At 49.7% G+C, this 23,069-nt stretch overlaps 1 protein-coding gene across 1 annotated transcript in view; it reads right to left on the bottom strand.

Moving 5' to 3' along the window:
* Window positions 1-7,988: 7,988 nt before the first annotated feature.
* ZNF536 (zinc finger protein 536) overlaps window positions 7,989-23,069 on the bottom strand; it is a 283,922-nt gene continuing 268,841 nt past the window's right edge. Inside the window, exons 6-7 of the mRNA XM_087853375.1 lie at window positions 22,092-22,244; window positions 7,989-9,801 (exon numbers count right to left, since the gene is read on the bottom strand). Of these exons, the coding sequence (XP_087709501.1) occupies window positions 8,216-9,801; window positions 22,092-22,244 (1,739 nt within the window). The 3' untranslated portion in view covers window positions 7,989-8,215. The remainder of the gene's footprint in view (window positions 9,802-22,091; window positions 22,245-23,069) is intronic.

Here is a 23,069-nt window from a genome sequence, read left to right as displayed (position 1 = left end):
ACAATATTAAACTAGCAACCGTACTGCTTAAATACTATGGAGAAAGATAATGACTGCACTTTTCTGTATTCTTCTAAAGTGTTACAAAATACAGGACAATCGGACACAAGCAGTAATGCCAACGAGACCCACGGGGCCCGCCTCTAGAAGCTTGGCGAGCTGGCGTAGCAGACCTCCCCCCCGCAGTCAGATTTTTCACAGGTGAAGGGACCTCCAACCCACCAGCATTTGTCACTCAGGGTTCATGACTTTGAGGGCATTTTCTCTCTCGTTCACGTTACTAAGCCTTCGCGATCCGTGACTAACAGAGGAACATATGGGGCAGTATTTTTAGCCTCCCTGACTCTCTCCTAGATATGCTGTAGGTTGGTGTGCCGTATGTATACACATACCTATGCCAGTAGTAATTATTTATTCAACACACATATGTGTATACATTCTTCTCTTGACTTTACACGATTAACAAGCTGCAGATAGCCACCAAGGAGCACGAACAGACAAGGGCAAGTCCGGCTAGACCGACTAGAACAGGGGGTGTCACTTACCTGCAAGAAAACGTGCAGATTCATTAAACAATCCAGAAGCCATGGAGGCGAGAGGCATTTGAAAGCAAGGACAGGGCCACACTCCCTAATTGTTTAATGGAGTAGTGACAATAAAGCAATATTTATAAAATTTGGTCCTTCCGTCTCTGGCTAAAGCAAGAAGAGTCTACGTGATTAGAGCAGGTTGGCAATTAGGCGTAGAGGTGCTGTTGATCAGCGCTAAGTAATAGAAGATAATTACTACTTATTTGAAACCTGGGCTTTGCACACAACATCTGAATGTAAAAAAGAAAGAACCTGATTCCTTCAACAGCTAAGATGTGGCCTATTGCTACGTGGCTGTCGGTGCCAACCATCACTCGGGGTCAGCAGCCGGAGAAGGGAGAAGCCTCAGCTGAAGCTGGGGATACCTGCACTTGGCGCGAGACAGCGAGGGGGTCACACTGCTGCTACAACCCACGGTGGTGGCCGGGGGGGCTCGGGGACTTTGCACGTCCCCAGGGACGTACGTGGGTGTCTGTTCTGACAACACTCTCCTCTCTCAGCTTTCTCTTCCTCCCTCCCGGTCTTAAGTCATTACTGGGGAGAAAACAATGTGTGTGCGTGTGTCTGTGTGCGTTTTTTGTTTTTGTTTTTGTTTTTTGTTTTTTTTTTTGAGCCAAAGAGCTCGGTGGCTGTCTTCTCTCACCCTAGGTTTGGTCCTGGGCAGGAGGTATCGAACAATCGAAAAAGAATATGCACGTAGAAACGCAAATGAAAGCGACCAGACTTTTCCCCTGCTTCGGAGGCACTGTCGATTCAGACAGTAGCTTTCGGAGCCAAAAATATGCAGCAAAAGGAAAGGAACATAAACAAGGCTAAATGTCACCAGTGTTTGCCGACTTACAGACACCATCCATTTGTTTGTTCTGAAATGACGAGTGGACCATTTGGCAAATACAATGGTATTCACACAACAGTTCTGTCATCCTGCAGTGCAAACGACATCACGTCAGTGGCATTCCCATTTAATTTAAAAAGAGGGAAGGGGAGGAGGAGGAGAATGGCCAAAGAGTTTGGAGAGGCTGCCATCCAAAGAGGCTGCCTCTTCGTCAACACAGTGCCCTTAGGATGTACGCTTTGGACGAGAGAAGAGGAGAGCCCGTCCATGGGTGCTGGTTTCTGCGGGAGATCTCAGGGGACGGCACCGACCCTCTGTCCCACCAGAGTCCAAGGGACAAGGGCTGTGAGGCAGCCAGCGGGAGCGGGGCAGGCAGGATGGGGTGGTGATCTGCGTTAACGTCAACGATCTGCCCTTGGACTTCAGCACAAGCCAAATGGTCCTCCCTACCGGTCTCACATCAGACCCTAGACACACACTGTCACTGCGAGCAGGCTGGGCTCGGGAAGTCAAAGAACAATCTGCAAGTGATAAAGTCAGGCAAAGAAAACGAGTACAAAGTCGTGCTTCTTCGACAGTCTCTGCAAGCCAAGCCCTTCCAGAACCAGCTCATAAAGAAGACAAGCAGGAGGAGACGGCTCATATGGCTTTAAATAAAGCACGACAGCTCCAGAGACAACAAGGCCCTACTGCGGAGATCCCCTGGGTCTTCCAGAATAACTGCCCTCCTTGGCGTTGACTGCATGTGGGCTCCCGTACACGCGGTGGACTTGGATTTTGTGGTTCCCTTCCTGTGCCAATTTCCCAAGCTAACCTCCTTTCTTCATTAGAACTTGCTGGCTGCTAGGCCACACCTTCAAACTTAGAATCATCCACAAGACCAAAAACGGGCCAAATGCCCGGGCTGTGCACCCGTAGCCTACGCTTGGGCGTACACACACACACACACACACGCACACGGGGAGTTCTCACGTTGTTTCCACACACTGCGGTCACGGCCTCCTTGGACTTCCCTAACTGACCACAGACTTTAGCCATTTTGGGGTCCAACACTGAGCAGGAGGGACTTACTTCCTACCCTAAGCACTTGCCTTCTACCAGGAAGGAACAGAATTGGGTAGAGACTGAAATGGTAGGGCCACTGTGACAGATGTCACCACAAAGTCACCAGAATTGCCTTGAAAGCTGAATTTCCCCCATACTGAGAAAGAGCCATCCGTAACCTGTCATGGCAGATGTGAGGAAGTAAAACACGTCTCTAAAACCTTGATGGAAAGTGAGATTGGTACTTGCTTTGTGCCAAAGGGACCACTGCAACCAAAGTCATTTGGACATTGGGGCACCTGAGTGGTGCAGTTGGTTAAGCGTCCGACTCTTGGTTTCTTTCGGCCCAGGTCGCGATCTCAGGGTCGTAGAATCGAGCCCCGCGATTCGGTCCACACTCAGCACGGAGTCTGAGTCCCTCTCCCTCTGCCCCACCCCTCTGTGCTCGTTCTCTCTCTCTCTCAAATAAATAGATACATCTTTTTTTAAAAAAGTCATTTGGACATTGGCACCATTCCCTTGCAACAACCCCATGTGGACATTCATTTCCACTATAAAACGCCCTCAACTGAGAACCATTTATCCAAGCTCTTTTACATCCATCGTCCTCTTTTTCACCCTTCCACTTCTGTCCACCAGTGTGGAAACAGAGGCCCCCACCAAGCACACTCACGTCCGAGCCAAGACAGAGCTCCTGCCTCCTCCTTGTCTGCCTACGCTGGCCAGGACCGGGGAGACTCTGGACCTGCCATGAGCTGCAGTGGGGTCTTCTCCTGCAAGTCTTCAGTTCAACAAGCAGAGAGGGGCCTTCCAGGAACAGGTGCACCGGGCCATCTGGGTCTACAAGCCCTCTCTCTTGGGAAAGTGTCTCGTGTCTCTGTCTTTACATCTCGGGGCACTAGGCGGAGTCCTGCATCTGCAGTCCTGGGCCTTCCCTGCATCATCTCCCTCGCCAGCAGAGCCACGGCAGACAGGGTCCTGCCTGTCCCCTCTAGGGACCACACAGCAGCACATCCTTCTTTACACTAGAGCTGGGGGTGGCCTGGGCAGGCCGACACGTGGGCCAAATCCAGCCCATCACCTGCTTTAGTAAATAAAGTTTTGTTGGAACACAGCCATGCCTATTTGTGTAATGATCATTTATGGCCCCTCCGGCACTGCAGGGCAGGGTCGAGTGGCCGTGACCGAGACCGCACTGCCTACAATCCTAACTTATTTCCTCTCTGGCCCTCGAAGAAAACAGTTGCCAACCCCTGCCTTGGACTATATAGCCGGTAAATGGTGAATGTTTTCAGACATTCTAGGCTGGAAATCAGAGAAGTTTTTGGAGGACAGAAATCACATTTTAAGAGCGTTCAGCTCGGATGTCCTGGTTCCTTTTATCACACATCTTAGAATAGATGATGTGAAGAGGTTTCAATGGACCCTGTGTTCTTTTTTTAAGGAGGGGTCCTAATTCTCTTATTGCTATGGAAGCCTAAGGAACCCTTTAATCTCAAGCATAATTTGAGTTAGGGAAGCCAGTTTCCTAGCAAACTGTGTAGAATAAATGGGGACTACTGGGACCTTTGATGCTAATGACCCTGTCTTTCCACTGGCTTCCCCTGGGGCCCAGAAGGTGCCTTGCTCTGGGAGCTAATGTGCAAGGGCTCGTGCCCATGATAGACGCGCTGGCGGAATCTCCTGGCTCAGCCTGGCTTCCCTGCGTGCTGGTCACTCCAGAGCTTCGAAGGGCAGAGGGGGTCATGCTCCTCTCACTGCCTTTCTCTTTAATGCTTCCCACCAACCTTACCCCCAGGGTCACCAAAAGACACAGCAAACTCTGCTTGCAAGACTCAACACACAATGGCCCCCAGCCATCTGTCTCAGGTTTGAAAGGCGAAGAGTAAGGGCGATCTGGTTGCTTTCCAAATCCACAAACTGGCGTGAACACGCTCTGTCACCCTGCCACGCAGCCAGCCCTTCAGGTGCTGTGCAGAATGGCCTTTGTGCTGTCTGGGGCACGCAGAAACCCATGCCTCCCATGCTCTCCGACCTCCGAGCTGCCGGCTGACCCACCAGTTCATCAAAGTTTTTCAGGCCGGACCAGGGGATTGCCAGCTTTGTCCTATCAGTGGCTATGAGCACTGCTCCGGTCTGCCCTTACTCCCTAATTAAATACTCATGTGGCTCCTGTCCCATTACAGGACCAAGGTCAAATCCATTCCAACCAACCCGAGGGCACATCCAAGTTCTTTAATGGCACTGAATGCCCTTGTATGTCATGTTTTTCAGCAGAATAAAGAAATGTGGGCTATGCCTGGAGTCTGAAAGACACCTCAAGAAATGGAAGCTTTAATTGGAGTGGGATTTCACCTAATGAAATCAGGCCCATCGCGGGATCTGACTTACTCTAGAAGCAACAGTGTCTGTCCTCCAGCTTAATCCAAGATGGCTCCTCCTTGGGATCTTCTCTGATACATCTCTGACAGGCGAATGCTCTGCTGTCTACAGAAGGACCTTCTGAAAGGCTCCGAACATTGGCAAGTGCAACAGGGCAATCCTGCCCAATGGGCTGGGTTGGCCCCTCTCTTCAACTCTCTCTTCTGAACGCACTGGCCACGAATGGGCAGCGCTCACTGGCCAGGACGCCAAGGAACGTAAGACCAGAATCTTAACAGTTAGGAAGCAGGCATGCAGACCTAGGGAAGCAGAGCCTGAAGTCAAGCCTACAACAGGCGTATCACCCACAGACTTTAGCGATAGGAGCCCCCTCCTCCAACTCCCCAGCATGTGTCAGAGTTGCTGCTGAGCTCTGCGGGGAGTCTGCGTGATCCGAGCAAGATTTTTACCGATGCTTCTTCAAACACTTTTACATCCCACGAGAATAGAAACAGACGGACATTAGCTCCTCCTACAAGCCTGTTTCTAGGGCCATCAAAGTGGGGATTTACTAACTAGACAAAATCAGACCCCAAACTCTCCTGAGATGAGAAATAACGGAATAATTCTTTAGTTGGGCCAAGCCCAGCTTCTGGAGAAAACCAGATATCAAGCTGGTGGTTCCGTTTGGAAATCCACATCCACTTTGCATGGAGCAGAGAAGAGAGGGAAAAAGTCAGGAATATTTGATTCCTTGTGCCAATATCATTTCCACTCTTGCCAAGTCAAGCCAAGGGGGGTTTGAAGTGTTCAGCTATCCTTTGTGCTTCTGGCAATGCTAGAAAGACATTGAGCTGGACTGTGAGAAAAATGCCCCCAAATGCCCATTCTGTACCCAGTGGGGCTTCCATTCCCCCCTGCCCCCAGATATAGTCTCTTAGGAAGGATGAACATGCCTGGTCCTCCTGCGTCCCGGGACACATAGCAGCCAGTAAGAAAATCAGAAGAGGATTTTGATTATGGCGGGCTGGGTATGGGAGTCCAGGAGTGAACACTGCACAGGGTCAGGCTCGTCCCGGAGGCAAGAGGATGGTGCCTCCACCCCACCCCAGGTAGACTCAAGAGCCAGGGAAAGGCCTTCCCTGCCTGCTTCCAAGCTCAAGCTAGAGGATACAGAAGCAACGAGGCCCAAATGAAAGGCAAAACTTGTGCTCTCTAAAAATAGGCAGTTTATGGCCCGAGTTTGTTTTGGTGTCTCCCCATGAGTGCGAAGGGGAGCAGGAGGGTCTGGACCCTGACCTGGAGGGGCAACAACGATGCCTGGTTTTTGCCTGGCTGGCCTGAGGGTCCTCATTCCCCTTTCCAGCGAGGGGCCGCACACATACTCCAGGATCTATTGCCCAATGGCTGAAAGGTTAACTAAGCTAAGATTTTTGCACATACCCCAAAGCTGTCAGGGGAGTGCCGTGAGCTGCTATTTTGGGAGGGGGCAAAAAGTGCCTAACTGCTGACTTTCAGAGGACAAGGGCTCACTAGACAGCAGGCTCTCTGATGCTGCCTTCCCCTCCACCCTCTCCTGTGCAAAAGGACACCAGTGGACAAGCTCCCCCAAGGCAGGAAAGCCTCCCTTCAGCATTGATAGGAAGATGGGAAAATTAATAGGGGTAACAGGAGCTCATTTCAATAAGAATGAGCTTATGAACATGCCAGGTTTTGATCTTTTCTGATGCATGGATTCCTGGCAGGAGCTGTGGTCCTACACAGGTATTTGAAAGAACTGAAAATAGACTTTTAAAAAATCCCCAAACAACAATAGAAGAAGAAAAGTCACAAACTTAAAACAACAATGAAATTGAAAAAAAAAAAAAAAGACTTAAACGTTGCTCCCCTAGAAAAAAAGGGGGGAAATTTGGACAGACATAAACCCTTTTCTCCTTCTTTTAAACATTGTTTTTAACTGCTTCGAAAGTAATGAATTGTATGTGGATAAAAATAGATCTGGGGGTGCTGGTTAATGGGGCCTTGTGAATCATTCAGCATAAGGAACTGTCAATATTTTTTTGAGCTGTCAGAAATCCATTTAGTGATTTTTGACAATTCAAAAAAAAATATTTCTGACGGCTTGATCCAGTTCTTAGTGAATTAGGGAAGGAGAGGGGAAAAGAAATATATCAATTTAAATTATGAACCAAGCCCAGCTTCTTGAATTCTGCTCTGTGCTCAAAGTAACATCAGAATTCAGAGCTTAAGAAATACCCCGCTCCATTTTCCTTCCCTTCCTCCCTCCCTTCTTTCCTACCCTCCGGCACTCTTCCCTCCCTCCCTCCATTCCTTTCTTCCTTCTCTCCTTTCCTTTCTTCAACAGGCGCAGTAAAGTCATAGACATCCATTCATAGATTGAACGTGGAAAGGTCCCACCATCATTTCTCTCTGGTGAGAATATCCGGGGGCTGGCAATAATACACTGGGCTTCTATTCGGAGAAAGGCTTTCAGATACGGATATCTGGGTGCCAAGAGAATATCTCTGATCCTCCCTGCCCACCCCAACATTCATTTGATCCAATTCTAGGCTTCAAGTTTATTACTACATTTGAAGATCTGGAATTACTTTGGGGTAACCATATTCTTGAGGGAAGTAAAGAAGTGCCAACTTGCTAACAAGGTCAGGCAGGCGTAAGTCCAAAATACACGGGATCACAGCACCGCTAACCAGGGGTTTCACAATGTCCATTTCTTGTCAGAACAACGGACAGACAGGTGAAGGTACAGAGGGACAGAAGGCGATCGGAGAAGGCCAAAGTCACAGTAACTGCCGTTTGGAATGTCTAAAGATGAGTCACAAACACCCCGAAACAATCTCCCTGGTTGGAGAGAGGATCGCTTTATTTCTACAGTGTGGTTAGTGCGATATGATTTTTAGTACCCTCTAAGTCAATACAAAGAAAAGTGTAAGGAAGGAAGTTTGGCTTAGCGAAGAAGGAAGCAACTGTCTTTAGCTGTCTTACGCAGAAGTTGAAAATACTGAAGGGTTTGCAAGTTACCATGTCTTTCTGTTTTTGTTTTCCGTTTTTAAAAATATTCTCCCCCTCGAGTTAGAGGTTAAAAACAGGAGCAGTCCGCACTGTGAGACCCCACCCCCGCCCCCCTCCGCGCCTTCCCTACAGGCATTTCGGGTCACCGGGGTGCGATCCTGAGCACAAAAGCGTGAGCGCTAGAACTTCCAAAGGAAATCGACTCTCGTGATTGTCTACACTGCAAATTACAGCATCGCTGGGGTGTTTTCATGGTTAGTTCGAAATGTGCTAACGGAGGAGTCTACCTCATTTTTTAAAAATGCACGATTCAGCACTGATGTTTTGGGAAATGAACTAAAGGAAGAGGATTCTAAAACTTACCACACAAGTCTGGCCTCTTGATACATCCAGAATTTGCTGTGCTACTCGCAAGTCCGTTAAAGGCGGCTAAGCCATCAGAACTGTAGGCCCTGAGGACCGACAGCATGTTCAGCGGCTTCTCCAGGCCCGGAGGGCCCCGCTCTGGCTTGGGCAGGCCCGCCGAGGGGTCCTGGGCTGGAAGCAGGCCCGGGCCGTGCCACTGCTTCTCGGGCGCCTGGGGCACCGTCGAGACGAGTCCCTGGACCGGCTGAGGGGTGCCCGCGGGCAGCAGGCTGTCGCCGCCGTCTCCACCGCCGGGGTCCTTGCTGAGGGCGGACTGGGGCTTGCTCAACATCTCCGGTTCCGTCTCCAGATCCTCTTCGTCGTTGTTCTCTCCCTTGGAGGAGTCCATGTCCTCCGAGGAGGCAATGTCGGAGAGGTCATCGGTCGCGTTCTTGTTGGCGGTCTCGGGGATCAGGATCGGGGCGTCATCTTCGGCGTGAGCCTTCCCGTCAGGATCCTGGCTGGGGCAGGAGCTGGAGGCCCCCGAGCCCACCATGCCCGGGTAGACGCCAAACTGCTTGTAGAAGTCTGACGGGAAGTTACAAAACGCGGGGTCCACCAGGCCGGGCCACGCGCCGCTCTTCTGCTCCCCCAGAGTCTCCTTGACGGGCCCCGGGGCCGTCTTCTCCGAAGCGGCCTCGAGAGGCCCGATCATGCTGGAAAGCGCCATGTCTTTGTTTGATTGTGCCGAGGGCAGGAGGGCCACCTTCCCCGCCTCCCGGGCCTGGTCTTTGCAATTGACCGTGACCCCGACGGCGCTGTCTTTGCGTTTCGCTTTGCCCAGGTGGTTGGCCTGCAGGTGAAGAGCCATCAGCTCCATCGACGAGGTTGTGAAAGCACAAAACAAGCATCCGTGCCACGCGATGCTGTCTTGCACGGTCACCGACGAGCCTGGCAGCGAGGCGGCGTCCGGCCGCACAGACAAGTCTAGAGGCTCGTACTGCGATTTCTCCGACTTCCTCGGCACCGCCTTCCCGCCGGCTTTGTCCTCGCCCCCGTCCGGCCCGTGCACCTTCATGGACGGAGGGTCAGACAGGCCTTTGTCCTTCATGTCCTTCTCCTTCTTCAAGGAGCTTAGGACAAAGCTGTCCATGAACGCTTGCAAGGACCCTTGGAAATTCACACCGTTGCTCACAATACTCTGATAGGCTCTTCCGATCTCGGAGAAGTGGGTGCTTTTGGAAGGGAGGTCGGCGCCTTTCAGGGTGTCCGAAGGGGCCTCGGAAGTCATGCCGGCGGCCTGCCCCGAGTGATCTGCGGGCGAGAGCACCCCTGCTGTCCACTGCTGGGAGGCAGGGCCGCCTCTGAAGTCGATTCCGGGGAGACCTTTAAAGGCCCCCCGCAGGATGTCTGGCCTGATAAACAGAGCAGCTTTGTTGGACAGCTCGTCCCTGTGGTCTTGGTTTGGGGGCTGTCCAGACAGTGGCCCGGCTCCATTCTGCCGCTCCCGATGGTGCCGCTCTAAGTGGTATTTTAAGGACGCTGACTGGGTGCCGGCATAATCACAGTGGGGACATTTGTAGGGTTTCTCACCTGCAAGATTTCGGTATAAGGAGAAAGAAAAAAAAAAGTGTTTATCTCATTTTGGTGTGCTGAACAAGGCTAGAAGGATCAACATTTGTTCTTGGAAACAAAGCAGCTCAAACTAATAATTAGTTAGAGAACAACTGTTTTTTAATAGAAGAATAATTCGTACTCTTAAGCTTTTTTAATGATTTTGTACCATTTGGGACTATTCAGGAATGACATACTATCTACACACAATTAGCTATCTTTTTTCTTTATCTAACATGTGAAAACGGCTGTAGATTTAAAAGCTATGATTATGAAAATTAAGCATAATAATTTCAACCACAGTGATCATTAAAAGTAGAAGTTTAAAAAGACAAAGTATGTAACAAATGGCTGGTTGCAATATTTTGTGTATACAATAGCTCTAAAATTTGTTTAAATTATACACATGGAAACCATTTTTAAACCTAAAAATTTTATGGCACTGTTACGCAAGACTGAAATGAATGATTTAAGTCTTGCTCTGCAGTAAATCATGGATATAATTAGCAAATGGCATACTGCACAAGTAATTTATCATTATTTGGAGGGCACCATTCCAGACGAGCTCAGATATCTGCAGACCTACTGCATTGTTTCTAAATAAAGAACTATAAATACCGATTCTATAAAATATTAATACCATTACAGTGCATTATGATTGCAGCATGTAAAGACATATAGTTAAGATAAAAAGCAGTCAATAAAACTTAAAAGAAAATGAGTAATAAAAAGGTACAAAATATATTTAGTTTCTGTATTTGAAATTAACATTATCTACTGGTCTTTGTAGTGCCTTAAATTTGTACTAATGGCAAACCTAACGCTCCGGTAGTAAAATGTGTAATTTACCTATAATAAGCGCTTTCTAGAGAATAAAAATAGCTTTAAAGAGTGTTTTAAAACATATAAGATCATTTTCATGAATTAAATATTTATTTAAATTCAACACCCAACTTCTGTTGTTCTTTCCACCATGGAAAAGATACCATAACGTACAGCCTGGACCTGCCCGCGTTGTGGGATAGAGGAAGGGGAGGAGAATAAACAGATGTGGATTTAAATATATTCCAGGAATTCGTTTGCAATCCAGGGTCTTTTCTAGACTTTGGAATCGAAAAGCTCTCTGGAAGAAACGCGGCTGTGGCGGTCCGCTAGCTGATTCTCAATGGCGCCCTGTCGATATCCACAATTACTCCTCCCAAGAAACTCAGCGTACCCCCCACCCCTTCTTCCATTGCTAGTCTAAACCAGACTGATGTAAAAAGCAACAGCAAATCATTGGTGAGTGGTGCATCTCAAAGACATCTTACTGTGCCCCAGTGAAGATTCCGACTTCCAATCTCCAAGGAGTAGGGCGTTTGGGGGTAACACACTTAAGAGGAGGGAAGAAGGATTCCTGGCTACTGCAAATAAGAAGCCCATCAGCCCAGGTTCTGAGCAACGGACTCCACGTCATCTTCAGATTTCCTGTTGGAACCTTGGAGAAACCATGCCTGCCTCTCCAAAATGGTGGCTCCGTGCTCCTCATTCACTCCTGCGGGCTTCAGAAGGTCTCCCTTGGACACATCAGAGATGGGAAAGGGGCCCAGCTGGGAAGGTATTTCTCTAAATGGAAAGGTCCCAACTGTCTCTGGCTAGACCGATGAGATGGATTGAGCAGGAAGACTCTAACCCCGTTGAGCTAAAGGCATAAATGGCCTCGGGCACCATTTTCCCACTTCTTGGAGTCAATCCCTGTGTCAGGCTCAGATTCACTCCAGCCATGCTATTTGGACATCTCGTCAGAGGCTACGGAACCCTCGGAGGGACAGGTGCTGACCTGGAATTCTGGTGGCCAGTTGGAGCGGGAGCAGGGCCTGGAGCTGAGGGGGTAGTAGCCGGGCTTGTGACAGGAGAGCCTAACTAGGGACTCAGAATCTTGGCTCCCCAGGTCAGTGGGAACCTAGGGAGGGCCCCGCACTGAGAGCTGGCAGAGGTGAGGGTACTGGGTGAGACTCAAGTTGCATTTCAGATATGCACCTGGAAATGATTAAATGCATCTGGCAAAGGGTTTGCAGAGAACGAACGCACGGGCATTCATTAGCGGGAGCTACAGAGGATGTGGACTTTTGCCTCCAGGCCTCAGTGGGGTGAGGGGCGGTCTGACTTAGTGGGAAGTGCAGGGATGCACAGGGATGTGTGTGTATTTCCAAAGGACACACGTTTGAAATGCACACCAGAGCAGTGGTTCTCAAACTCAATTGTGCTTTGGAATCAACAGGGGATTTTAAGACATTACTTCTAGAACCCCATGCACAGTTCTGATTCTCGCGGTCTGGGGCAAGTGTCCCTGGTGATTCTGATGCAGGGTGAAGATTACACTTTGAAAAAGCCAAGGTGAAACTGCTTGGGAGCCTTTAAAAATGCGGATACCTGGTCCCACCTCCACCTCCAGAAATTCTGAGTTCACCGGCCCAGGGTGAAGCCTGGGATTTGGGTCTCGTGGAGGCCCGCGTGTGGGCTTCTGCGGAGCCTGGGTGGACAAGCACTGGGGGGAGCACCCCCGGAAGTGCCCCTATAGGTGGACACTGTGGAATGGCTTAGCAGGGAAGGTGGTCTGCTCTGGACCCAGGAAGTGTCTGGAGAGTGCACTAGGGACCAGAGCCCCCATGCTATTTTGCCCTCCCCAGGGCCCATCCTGGGAACTTTGCTTTCTCAACCTATAAACATAGGAAGGTGATGTACCCGGTATTCCCTAAGGCTCCTGTCAGCTCTAAAACCCACATCAAGAGCAAAACCAAGTCTCCTGAATGGGGTCAGAGACACATGTGTACGTACATGGGTGCCCTCGCACACCCAGAAATGTGCACATCCATTCACACCCAATGGTTTTTTAAAAAAAGATTTTATGTATTTGAGAGCGAGAACATGAGTAGGGGGAGGGATAGAGAGAGAGGGAGAAGCTGGCTCCCCACTGAGAGGGGAGCCCGACACAGGGCTCGATCCCACGACCTGAGATCATGACCTGAGCCGAAGGCAGGCACTTAACCCTACTGAGCCACCCGGGCACCCCAACACACAATATTTTGATTGCATGAATGAACCTTCTACCCCCAAGTAGAGAGGGCAATTAAATGAAGACCGAAGAGATAAGGCCCCAGCTCCCATTGCTTTCAAGGGAGACAGATCATACAGTTTACTAAAGCGAGTAGAGTTCACACACATACACACCACACACACACACTCACACACACATCACAACCCATCACTCACAGCAATCGTACACACACACACACACACATACACATACCACACACCCATCACACGTACACTCCACACACACATATACCTACCCCCCCCACACACACACACGGCCCACACTCATACATAACACACACAGCACAAGAAGAAAAACTCTTCCTTCAACCCTCTGCTCTTTTAAAGTTCAGAATAGGGGCGCCTGGGTGGCTCTGTCGGTTAAACGTCCGACTTTTGATTTTGGCTCAGGTCATGATCTCAGGGTCATGAGAACGAGCCCCATGTCAGGCTGCACGCCCGGTGGGGGAGGGGGATCTGCTGGAGATTCTCTCTCTCCCTCTGCTCCTCCCCCCTACGCTCAAGCTCTCTCTCTCTCTCTCAAATAAATAAATAAATCTTTAAAAAAAATAATGAAGTTCAGAATAGGCCTTGGCCTCCACCGCTCCAGGGAAAGCAGGCCATAGCTGAGAAGCAAGAAGAGTTCACTCTTAGCACCTGAGTCTCCAAGGGTCCAGGCCCTGCTAGATTAAGGGCTACTTTGCGAGTTTTCGAGGGTTATTAGGCTGCATGTGATACACACAGGCTCTAGAAAGCCCTCCACTGGCCTTTCTCTACCTCCCGCTCGCACTGTCGGAAGATCCCCTCTGCATGGGTCCACCTCCTGCCTCGTTCCTAAAGGCTTTGTTTGGGTGATGCTTCCTATCACCCCAGTTCCCCAGAGAAATGCTCCAGAGTGAAGTTCCAGGGCATAAATCCACGCCTTCGGATGTGTGTTTTTAAAAAAACCAAAGAACAGGGGCGCCTGGGTGGCGCAGTCGTTAAGCGTCTGCCTTCGGCTCAGGGCGTGATCCAGCGTTCTGGGATCGAGCCCCACATCAGGCTCCTCCGCTAGGAGCCTGCTTCTTCCTCTCCCACTTCCCCTGCTTGTGTTCCCTCTCTCGCTGGCTGTCTCTATCTCTATCAAAAAAAAAAAAAAAAAAAGAGCATAATCCTCGATTTTATTGTCTTTATAACCCTGAAACGATACCACTACTGCCGTCTCCTTGAAGCCCTCCTTCACCTTCCCAGGCTTCATCCCTGAGAGGGTAGAGGGGGCGCTTCAGACTACAGCCGGCCCCCACGTGGGTGCGTTCCTGGCCAGGCAAACCCAGCATGGAGTCGTCTGGGACAGGCGTCTCCTGGATAACCCCAGGCAGCCCGAGGGTCTCACTGTCCACTGGAAACATCCCAGTGCTTACCCAGACATGCCCTCCCCAAGGGCACATTTCAGAGCGCTGCAGTGGCAAACTCCCAACGCCGCCTCGACTAGGCGGGGAGGAACCTGTCAGCACCTTTAGCAGGCTTTGAGGTGTGGCTAAGTCCCTCTCTCGTGTTTGGTGACCGACGGATGCCGAGTCTCCCCGCACCGAGAGCTGCTTCGTAGTCAGGGTGTCCATGTCCGGCCATGTGCTTCACCCCCAGCATGCCGGCTAACTCTGACAAAGCCCCAGGCTTCTGCCAAGGAACGAGTCAGAGGGCCACCCAGCATTCTCCACACAGCCGCGCGGCCCAGGCAGACCCAGACCCTGCCAGCAGCTCTGTCTAGTTGAATGATTGGCCACTTAGGCCATAAATTGGCCCAAATCTACTGGGAGGATCACTGAGACTGCCCTAAGCTTTGCAGGTGGTCCTGAGTCCTCTAGCCACCTCCGAGATGTTTGGAATCTGCTATCTTTTCGTCTGCCTGTGGTTGGAACCAGACACTCGGATGCCTTCAGAGCCAGGCAGATCACAGGGGTGTGCAAAACAGCAGGGTAAGGGGGAGATGGCTGTCCTAGAGGGCAGCCACCACTGACACCAAGCAGCTGGGGACATGAGGACCTCTGACATCTTCTAAGAAAAGCCCCACATCTAGATTTCTTTTTTTTTTTTTTTTTTAAGATTTTATTTATTTATTGACGGAGAGAGACAGAGCACAAGCAGGGGGAGCAGCAGGCAGAGGGAGAGGGAGAAGCAGACTCCCCACTAAGCAGGGAGCCCGATGTGGGCCTTGATCCCAGGACCCTGGGATCAGGACCTGAGCCGAAGGCAGACGCTTAACCGACTGAGCCACCCAGGCGCCCCGACACATCCAGATTTCTACATACAATATCCCGGTTTTTCAATATTGGCACCTGCTTTAAGACTTCAAACACCGCAAGAGCCACAGCACCCTGGTCCGCAGCGCGGGTCTAGACAGGGCAGCCCGTTTGAAACCTGGATCTGGGAAAAGAATGCCCAGTACAGAGCCATTCGCCCACTGGAGGAAGCAGGTGAGGACACTGGTGGCCTTCTCTGGGGAAACCTCTTCCAATATCTTAAAGGAATAAGATATGGGCACCAACAGTACATTCCGAGAAAGGAGAGTTTTGCTAGAGAAGGCATCCTGAAACAAGAAATCATCAGTTCATCATTCCAACAGACTAATGAATTACTGGAAACATCTTACATGAAAGCAGCTACCCACTGCCACACGGTGCAAGATGTGTATTCAACTTTGGGATAACATTGGTAACTTCTCCCGGTCTCTGGACCATAAATTTTTAGAAATATATGACCAAGTGATTTAATTAGTTCATTGTACCTATTTTTACATGAGCACGTCTTTCATCATTCTGAGCCTCTACTTTGCACTCGATCAGCCACGGGAACCCTCACTGTTCTGGGGAGTTATTTTGGTTCTCCTCCACGGAGCAAATACCCGATAGCACTTCTCCAAAAATAACAGGTGGATTCACATTATCCTCTTCGGAAATCCCTTCAGCGAGCTTTTCAGGAGGGCTTCATGCTTCTAACGTGTGTGTGTGTGTGTGTGTGTGTGTGTGTGTGTGATAAATCTCCAACAGTGTTTTAACTTTTAAGTGGAGTAACTGAATATTTCCCCGTATTTGCATCCTCTATTTGATATTTATTTAGTCTTTCTCCATGTCTTTACTTAGTTAATACCAGGAGAGATAAATATGGTGGTGCCTTTGCAGCAAACCTTCAGTACATTAATATAAATTGTACACTAATTCCCCCAAAGCATATATATGTTGTAAACCTGAAGACTTTTCACACAGCTGCTTATTGCTAAACAGTGCCTTGTCCAGAAGGGGACAATCTGTGTCTCTAATTGCTGTCACTGAAGCCGAGATTCATTATGTGACTTTCCCATTAAAATGTGAGCATTAATTTGTATAATGAAATATCACCCACTGCAGTGTTCATTAGCCATGCCCTACTGTATACGGCACATTGTTAGCTACCTAGAAACTGTAGTTAATTTCACTAATGGATATTTCCCTACTTAGTGTTTGGTAGGAAATTTATACTGTAACATTACCTCTTAAACTTTTAAGGAAATTTAAATTCAATCAATTATTTTCAGCAAAAGTTGGGGATGTCATTAAGGCAGGAACAGTAAGGTTGGGGGACTACGGACGCTTTTAGTTCATCTAAGAAATAAAAAAAAATGATAGGATTTTAATTCAAAACAAAAAGAAAAAAAAGAATCATCTTTGGGGCAAGCAGACCTTTTTTTTTTTTTTTTTCCCCATCATGATTCAGGTGGCCGTCCCCCACTAATGACAACAGCACATGCTCTCCTTTCAGGAAAAAAAAATGGGAAAAACACCCATTTTAACCAACCTATTTTTGAATAGTTATTCCGTGTGCTTTCATGAACGTTTAAAACAGCCTGGTTAACTTACCCAGAAGAGGAAACAGAGACGCATCAAAGGTAAGGGATGTGGACATCAGGCGTTAGGCACCTGGGTTAGGCCCACTGAACTCTCATTTCCACCCACATCTAGGGACTAGTCGGTGCCTGGGAAGCTCTTTGAAGATGAAAGGCAGTTTCCAAAACCACATACGTCATTTATTATCTCCTGATGCGCCAAGTCATTCCACCCCATCTTCCACACCTCCAGGTGTCACAGAGGCCGCTTCCCTGCCTCACCGCCTCCCTAATCTCTCTGTGCTGATGGGGAAACTGAGGCACATAGGGTCAAGGAGGCCCAGCCACAGGCCATTCTGCATTAGGGGTAAAAGAGGAGCCAGGGTGCACAGTACTTCCCTTATACATCGCCGGGAGGCTGCATCAACACACCTTGTGGGTACAAGTCACTTCCTTTCCTCCCGCTGGTTATGGTGTGGACACACACTGTCAAAGAAATGTTGCATTAATTCCCTATAACAAGCCCAAAAATCCACCCAGAAAAGTAAAAAAAAAAAAAAAAAATCAATACAGCGCAGCGGTTAGGAGACAGATGTGGGTTGCACCCTGCGGTCGATGCTGGGTGACTTGGAGAGGGTCACTTCACATCTCTGGGTGGCCCCTGGTCACCAGGGTGCTGTGAAGGTGAAGGATTGCAGTCGCGTGCAGGGCTCGGCACAGTGCCTGCACACGCGAGCGCCCAGGCAGTGCTGGCCATCGTTACTATCATTTTTCTTGTTACCCTGTCCCTACTGGCTGCGTTTTTCTGCCGCCAGCCAGTGGCTACCATGCTGTGTAGACAGAGCCTCGGTCAAGAGGCAAGAGAATTCTCGGCCCCCACCCCCAGCTAGGCACACATCCCTTGGAGGGTACTATAGGACATATAGGTGGTTCTATCAGGCCAGGAAAGCCTTGCTTGGGAACAAGCATGCAAGCGAGAGCCAAGAAAGGCACCCTGTCCAGTGGCCGCACCATGGAGCCACCCACCCGGCAGGGGTGAGCAGAGCCGGGCGTGCCCACCAGCCCACCCTGACCACAGCCAAGAGCCCTTGAAAACCACCTCTGGCTTCCCTGTGCAAATCCATTTTCATAAAGAGGTTCTCAACTCAGGGCCGGACCAGTGCATGCAGCCCATCAAAACCAGATTAATAAACCACTCGCATAATTTGAGAGGGAAAAAAAAAAAACTAATGAGATTTATTTTTAATTAGTCCCTGAACTTTCGTGCCTCCAAGTTTTCATGAGTGAGGTTGCTTATTACATTTCTCTACAGTGGTCATTCCTGAGACAGCAGGAGCCTCCTGGGGAGCCCAACACACAGGTGAGCTGCCAGAGGGGACCCGGCCTGGGGTCCCGCAGCCAACACGTGGGGTGTCACACCCGTCTGGGGCTCATGGAGGGAGACGCACCCCCCTCCAGCCTTACACAGACTCACTGATCAGCACAGGCCTACCTCCTGTACACAAAATAGACACACGGAGCCCTGGAGGGCCTCCCTGAGATGGGGCTGGAGGAGAGGGCAGTGAGGGAAAGAAGGAAGTGCATTTTCAGTCAGCCCATCATGAGATGACTGGCCAGCCTTGGTCGGGGGCAGCCTAGGGGACATCCCTGCCTCCTGTTGCCTGTTAAGACTGAATGCTTGTCTCAGCCTCCATAACTGACTGAGCCAATGCTTTATAAGAAATCCCTCTCTATATATAATCTATTATTTGATTATACCATATATTACATATACTTAGAATACATCATAAATATTATATACACCATTTTTCTGGAGAACCCTGCTACCACCTCCTTTCTGAGCCTGCGCTGATGGGCTCTGAATTCAAATCACAAGCATGTACTCGAGAAGACCGATGACACACATCCAGTGATTGGACCTTCATCTGCCCCAGATACTGTGTGAAACTGGAAAGCCGTTCAGCCGCCCCTGGGTGGGCAGGAATCAGCATCCGCCCTGAGAGAGCCAGAGCGGGGTGGTCTCTCAGACGTGAGGGTTCCTGGGGACCCCTGGGATCCTCCGCGTGCCTCCGTCCGCCCCGCATGGATCTGGCCACCGCAGAGACGGTCTAGCTCCTGCAGGCTCTCCCCCCAGCCTCCAGGTGTTCCGAGCAACCTGCATGCAGCATCTTCTCAGCACCTCCCTAATAAACAGGTGTCGGGAGGAGGAGGGCAGTAATTGAGTTAATGTGGAGTGGAGTTAAAAAAGGAAAGTGGTTTTTATCAGTAGATGTTATATGATCAAGACGGCTCATAAAGATTGAGTCGGACAGGAAAACACAGCGAATGTACCACCTCATCTCCCGACCAATTAAAATATATTTATTACACACTGGATTTTTAAATGTGCTCATATGGGTCCATTACAGAAAAACTTCAGAAGATGGTATTTTGGAAAACCTGGATTCGCTCTCGTAGACTGCTGCCCACTGACCATGTCGCTTCGGAATCCAACAACACAGAGAGGAGGGGGCGAGCCAGTAGAGGACGTCCCCAGAACCGGAGCCCCGGAGCCCCTGGTTTGTTAACAAATAACTTGATTTTGATTTTTAATTACTCGTGTAATCTACACTTCAACATTGTCATAATGGATGTTTATTTGGGTGATTTAGAACATGTAACACTTTCTGTTCTATTCAAATGCACGAGTATAAGCATTTTCCAACTTCTTTGTTCTTTGATAAAAAGGAAATTGATCTTTATCTGGTTACCATTCTGCCTTTTAAACACAGCAAACGCTGTTTCTGAGGGGGGCTGGTGGTGTGATGTTTCCATGGCTTCTTTCATTTTCTCCCTTATTCCGGGAAGTTTCCAGAATGCCTCTGTCCACAGCCTTGTCTTGCTTCTCTCAGTGTCTCCAAAGACTACTGGTCACAAACGTCAGAAGTTTGTGAAACAGAGGAAGCGGAAATGTGGGGAAAAAATAACCTTTCTCAAGCTTTAAAACTTCAAAAAGCAGTATCCCATGGTCAGCAGGACTCCCACCAGGTTTGGTCCTAATTTACCGGAAATACTCTGTGGAATGTCTACTATTACTGATGGGCCAGCTGATGGGAGCTGGGCCCCGCGGGGTCAGTGGAGCTCCTGGTTGGGAGGCACTGCCTTTTCTTTCCCGACCCACACTGCCTGGCAAGGCAGACTTCAGCTGTGCTGAGCCACCAGCCACATGGTAAGCTTGGCCCAGGGGCCTGTGTCTACCGCTAATATAAGGGCTGTATCACAGGACCTGCCTGGCCAGGTGTCCACACTCCTGGAGACCCCAACAGCGGATGCCCTGGTGGATTGCCTCCCACCTCCTGGCTTCTGTGCTCCCTCCTTTCCCAAGTACCACCACAACCCAACCTGGGGAAGAAAGTGGACGTCGGCATGATCTCAGAAAGCCAGATACCTGAAATGCTGGTCCTGAGCCCGATCCCTGGGAAGACCTCACTGAGAAGGGGACTTTGGTGCCAAACTCTGGAAATGAAGGAGCAGACCAATGCACCTGTCTGGCAGAGAAGTTCAAAGGCCCTGAGGCAGGAACTCAGGAACCCCTCACTGAGCTCACAGGGAGAGGGTCTTCTATCTGAAACCGCAGCCCGGCTGCCATATTGTGGCTTCCAGTGGGTTCGTGTGTGCAGCTTGCTTTTCTAAAAGGACAGCAAGTTCCCTGGGGAAGGGTCCATGGTCCTCATTGCCCTTGTCCCCTCCGTGCCACCTGGCACAGTCTAGAGGCTACAGGAAAAACGTCACTTATTTGCAAATTTGTTCTGACATTCAAGCTTTCAAATAAATTTGTTGCGTCCCTACTACATGTAAGGTGCTCTGGTAGGCCTTAGGGTTCTAGAAATTACAGCAATTAAAAACATGGACAATATTGCTACCCTCACATTCGACTTGGTGGGAGACAAAGAGTGCATAAGGAAATGAACAATGAACTGAACAAGACGATTTCAGGAAGTGCTAAGTTTAGGAAGAAAACTGAACAAGGGGCACGAGAGATATTATAGAGGGGGTCATCAGACATGGTCTCTCTGAAGAGCTCACATGGAAGCTAAGGTCCCAGTGACTACCTGGAGGAAGAGCATTCCAGGTGAAAGCATGTAGGTACAAAGGCCCTGTGGTAGGAATTGTCACTCTGCACGGGGGAGCCGGAAGAAGGCCATGGGGATGGAGAGAGATGAGGAGGATGAAGACCGGTGCAAGACGGGGCAGATCCCATAGGGCCTGGGGGAGGGACAGAACAGGGGCATCATCGTTCGAGAAGATCCCTCTTTGCCCTGATGACTCTAGGAGAGACGTGCTCCGGGGCTGGGAGGGACGGACGATGGTGACGCTCAACTCTGCCCTCGGCCATGAATAAAGATGGCAGCCCAGGGCCCACTGCCACCTGTTCTCAGGGCTCGCCACTCAGTGTCAGGGAGATTTGCGGGCGCCAGGTGAGGTTCCAGGTGAGGGCCTCCTTCTCTTTAACCACACGCTGCACACGAGGCCCGCATGCACTAAATATCCTGCACAACCCTGAGCGTTATTGATTCCTTGGGAAATAGACCACAATTATTTTTGAAAATAGATGGCATATTTGTCTATCCTCTGAAGCAGCTCATATTCCAATAGATAAAGTGTCAGGAGAAAAATCAAAGAAAATGGAGGTGTCCATATCTCACATAGATTTTTTTTTTGTATTGGCAATGTGCAAACAACTAGCAGAAAAGCTAAAAAAGAAAAAAATGACCAAGGACAAGGGAGACAGACCCCCAAAACATCCTCATATCAAGGGGGTAGGAAGATACGGAAACAGGAGACATGACCACGGCGGTCCAGCAGCCACTTTCCCTGTTTGGTTAAGAGCACCTCCATTCTTCTTTTGAGCGGACCCCACGGACAGCCACCAGTCCTCCATCCCGGGTAGTGGGCTTCCCTGCTGCCACCAGCCCAGCCCCAGGCATGGGCACGGAACCCCAGCTGGGAGCTGCCCTGTTCCCTTTCACACTCTGAGTCGGAGCCAGGCTCTCCCGTGCTTTGCACATGCAGGGCCCCTGGTCAGTGCGAGGGCGCGAGGGGTCCCGCTTCATTACACACCCTCAGCAAAACGTCCTGGCCTCCTCCTCCCAGACCTGGGCCACAGCGGGGCCGCGTCTACGGGCCCCAGTGCCCTTTGGGAGGGAGGCTGGCTGTGGAGCCACGAACCGGGGCGGAAGGGTCCCAGCTGGACCCTTCCCAGCCGGATAGGCCCCTGGAGAGCGCGGCGGTGCTGGTGGCAGCACAGTGGTGACCTGGGCCCGGGAGCGTGGCCCCTGCTGGACACTGCGCCGCCGGGCGCGCACGCGCCTCTCACCTGTGTGTATCCGCAGGTGGACCTTTAGGTGATGGGATGTCCGGAAGGTCTTCCCACAGTACGGGCAGTCCTTCATGGCCGAGCCCAGGCTCCTGTCGCGAAGCAGCGTGGGCTGCTGGACGCCGGCAGCTCTCCCAGCCTCCTCGCCGATGTCTGCAGCGGACGAGAAACGTTCTCACATCACTTCAGCACGTCAGAAGCTGTTCGCACCAAAACTGCTAACACCACACAAAGTTAAACATGTCAATACTACACCTGTCTATTTCATTCTTTAAATCTGACAGAATGCTGACAATTCATGTATTTTCTTGTTATTCTCTTAAATTATTTCATCTTTCCCATCATCATTTTAAGCAGCATATGGTACCTTTATATTGAACTGAATTAAACAAGAAAAGAAACAGCTGTGTCAGCAGCTGGTTTGATTTCTTCTTTTGCTTAGCTCCTATTAAATATTTTTTTTTCAAAAGTTTAAAAATGTTGGTGTTTGTTGAATCGGATTAATTTGTAATATGGACTAGCTGGAGAGCTCGCTCTAGGATCGAAATCACATTTGCATTATATCTAGCAACAAATGGGAAAAAAAAAATGTGTCTCGGCCGAGTCCCGAAGACACGCAGACATACAGCTATTTTGGGACAGGAAAGACAATTATCCACAACTGATCATTTCTTCCTTGTAGAGCCTGGTATCCATCGCTGGCTGCTGTAATCTTATGAAAGGGAGAAGAAAAAGTATGGAAATGCGATTCCACAATTAGCCCGTGATAAACATATAGTGACATGTTCAAAGTCATGTGCAGAAACTCAGCTGCAAAACTCCCATAAACTTCGAGCAGAGCAGTTAAATCTTTGTGCAGTGACTTGAGAACTTCCTCTGTAAAGTATCAATACAAATTTTCCTTCCTGCTGTTATTTGTTATGTAACCCAAACCATTAGAAAATGGAATAAAATTTACATACGGCTGCCTTCTGCACA

This window comes from Ursus americanus, chromosome 21 (genome assembly GCF_024610735.1).
Source record: "Ursus americanus isolate L20-20 chromosome 21, mUrsAme1.1.p, whole genome shotgun sequence".
Classification (NCBI taxonomy): Eukaryota; Metazoa; Chordata; class Mammalia; order Carnivora; family Ursidae; genus Ursus; species Ursus americanus.
The sequence above is the reverse complement of the archived record's forward strand: the minus strand, read 5'-3'. Positions and strand labels throughout refer to the sequence as shown.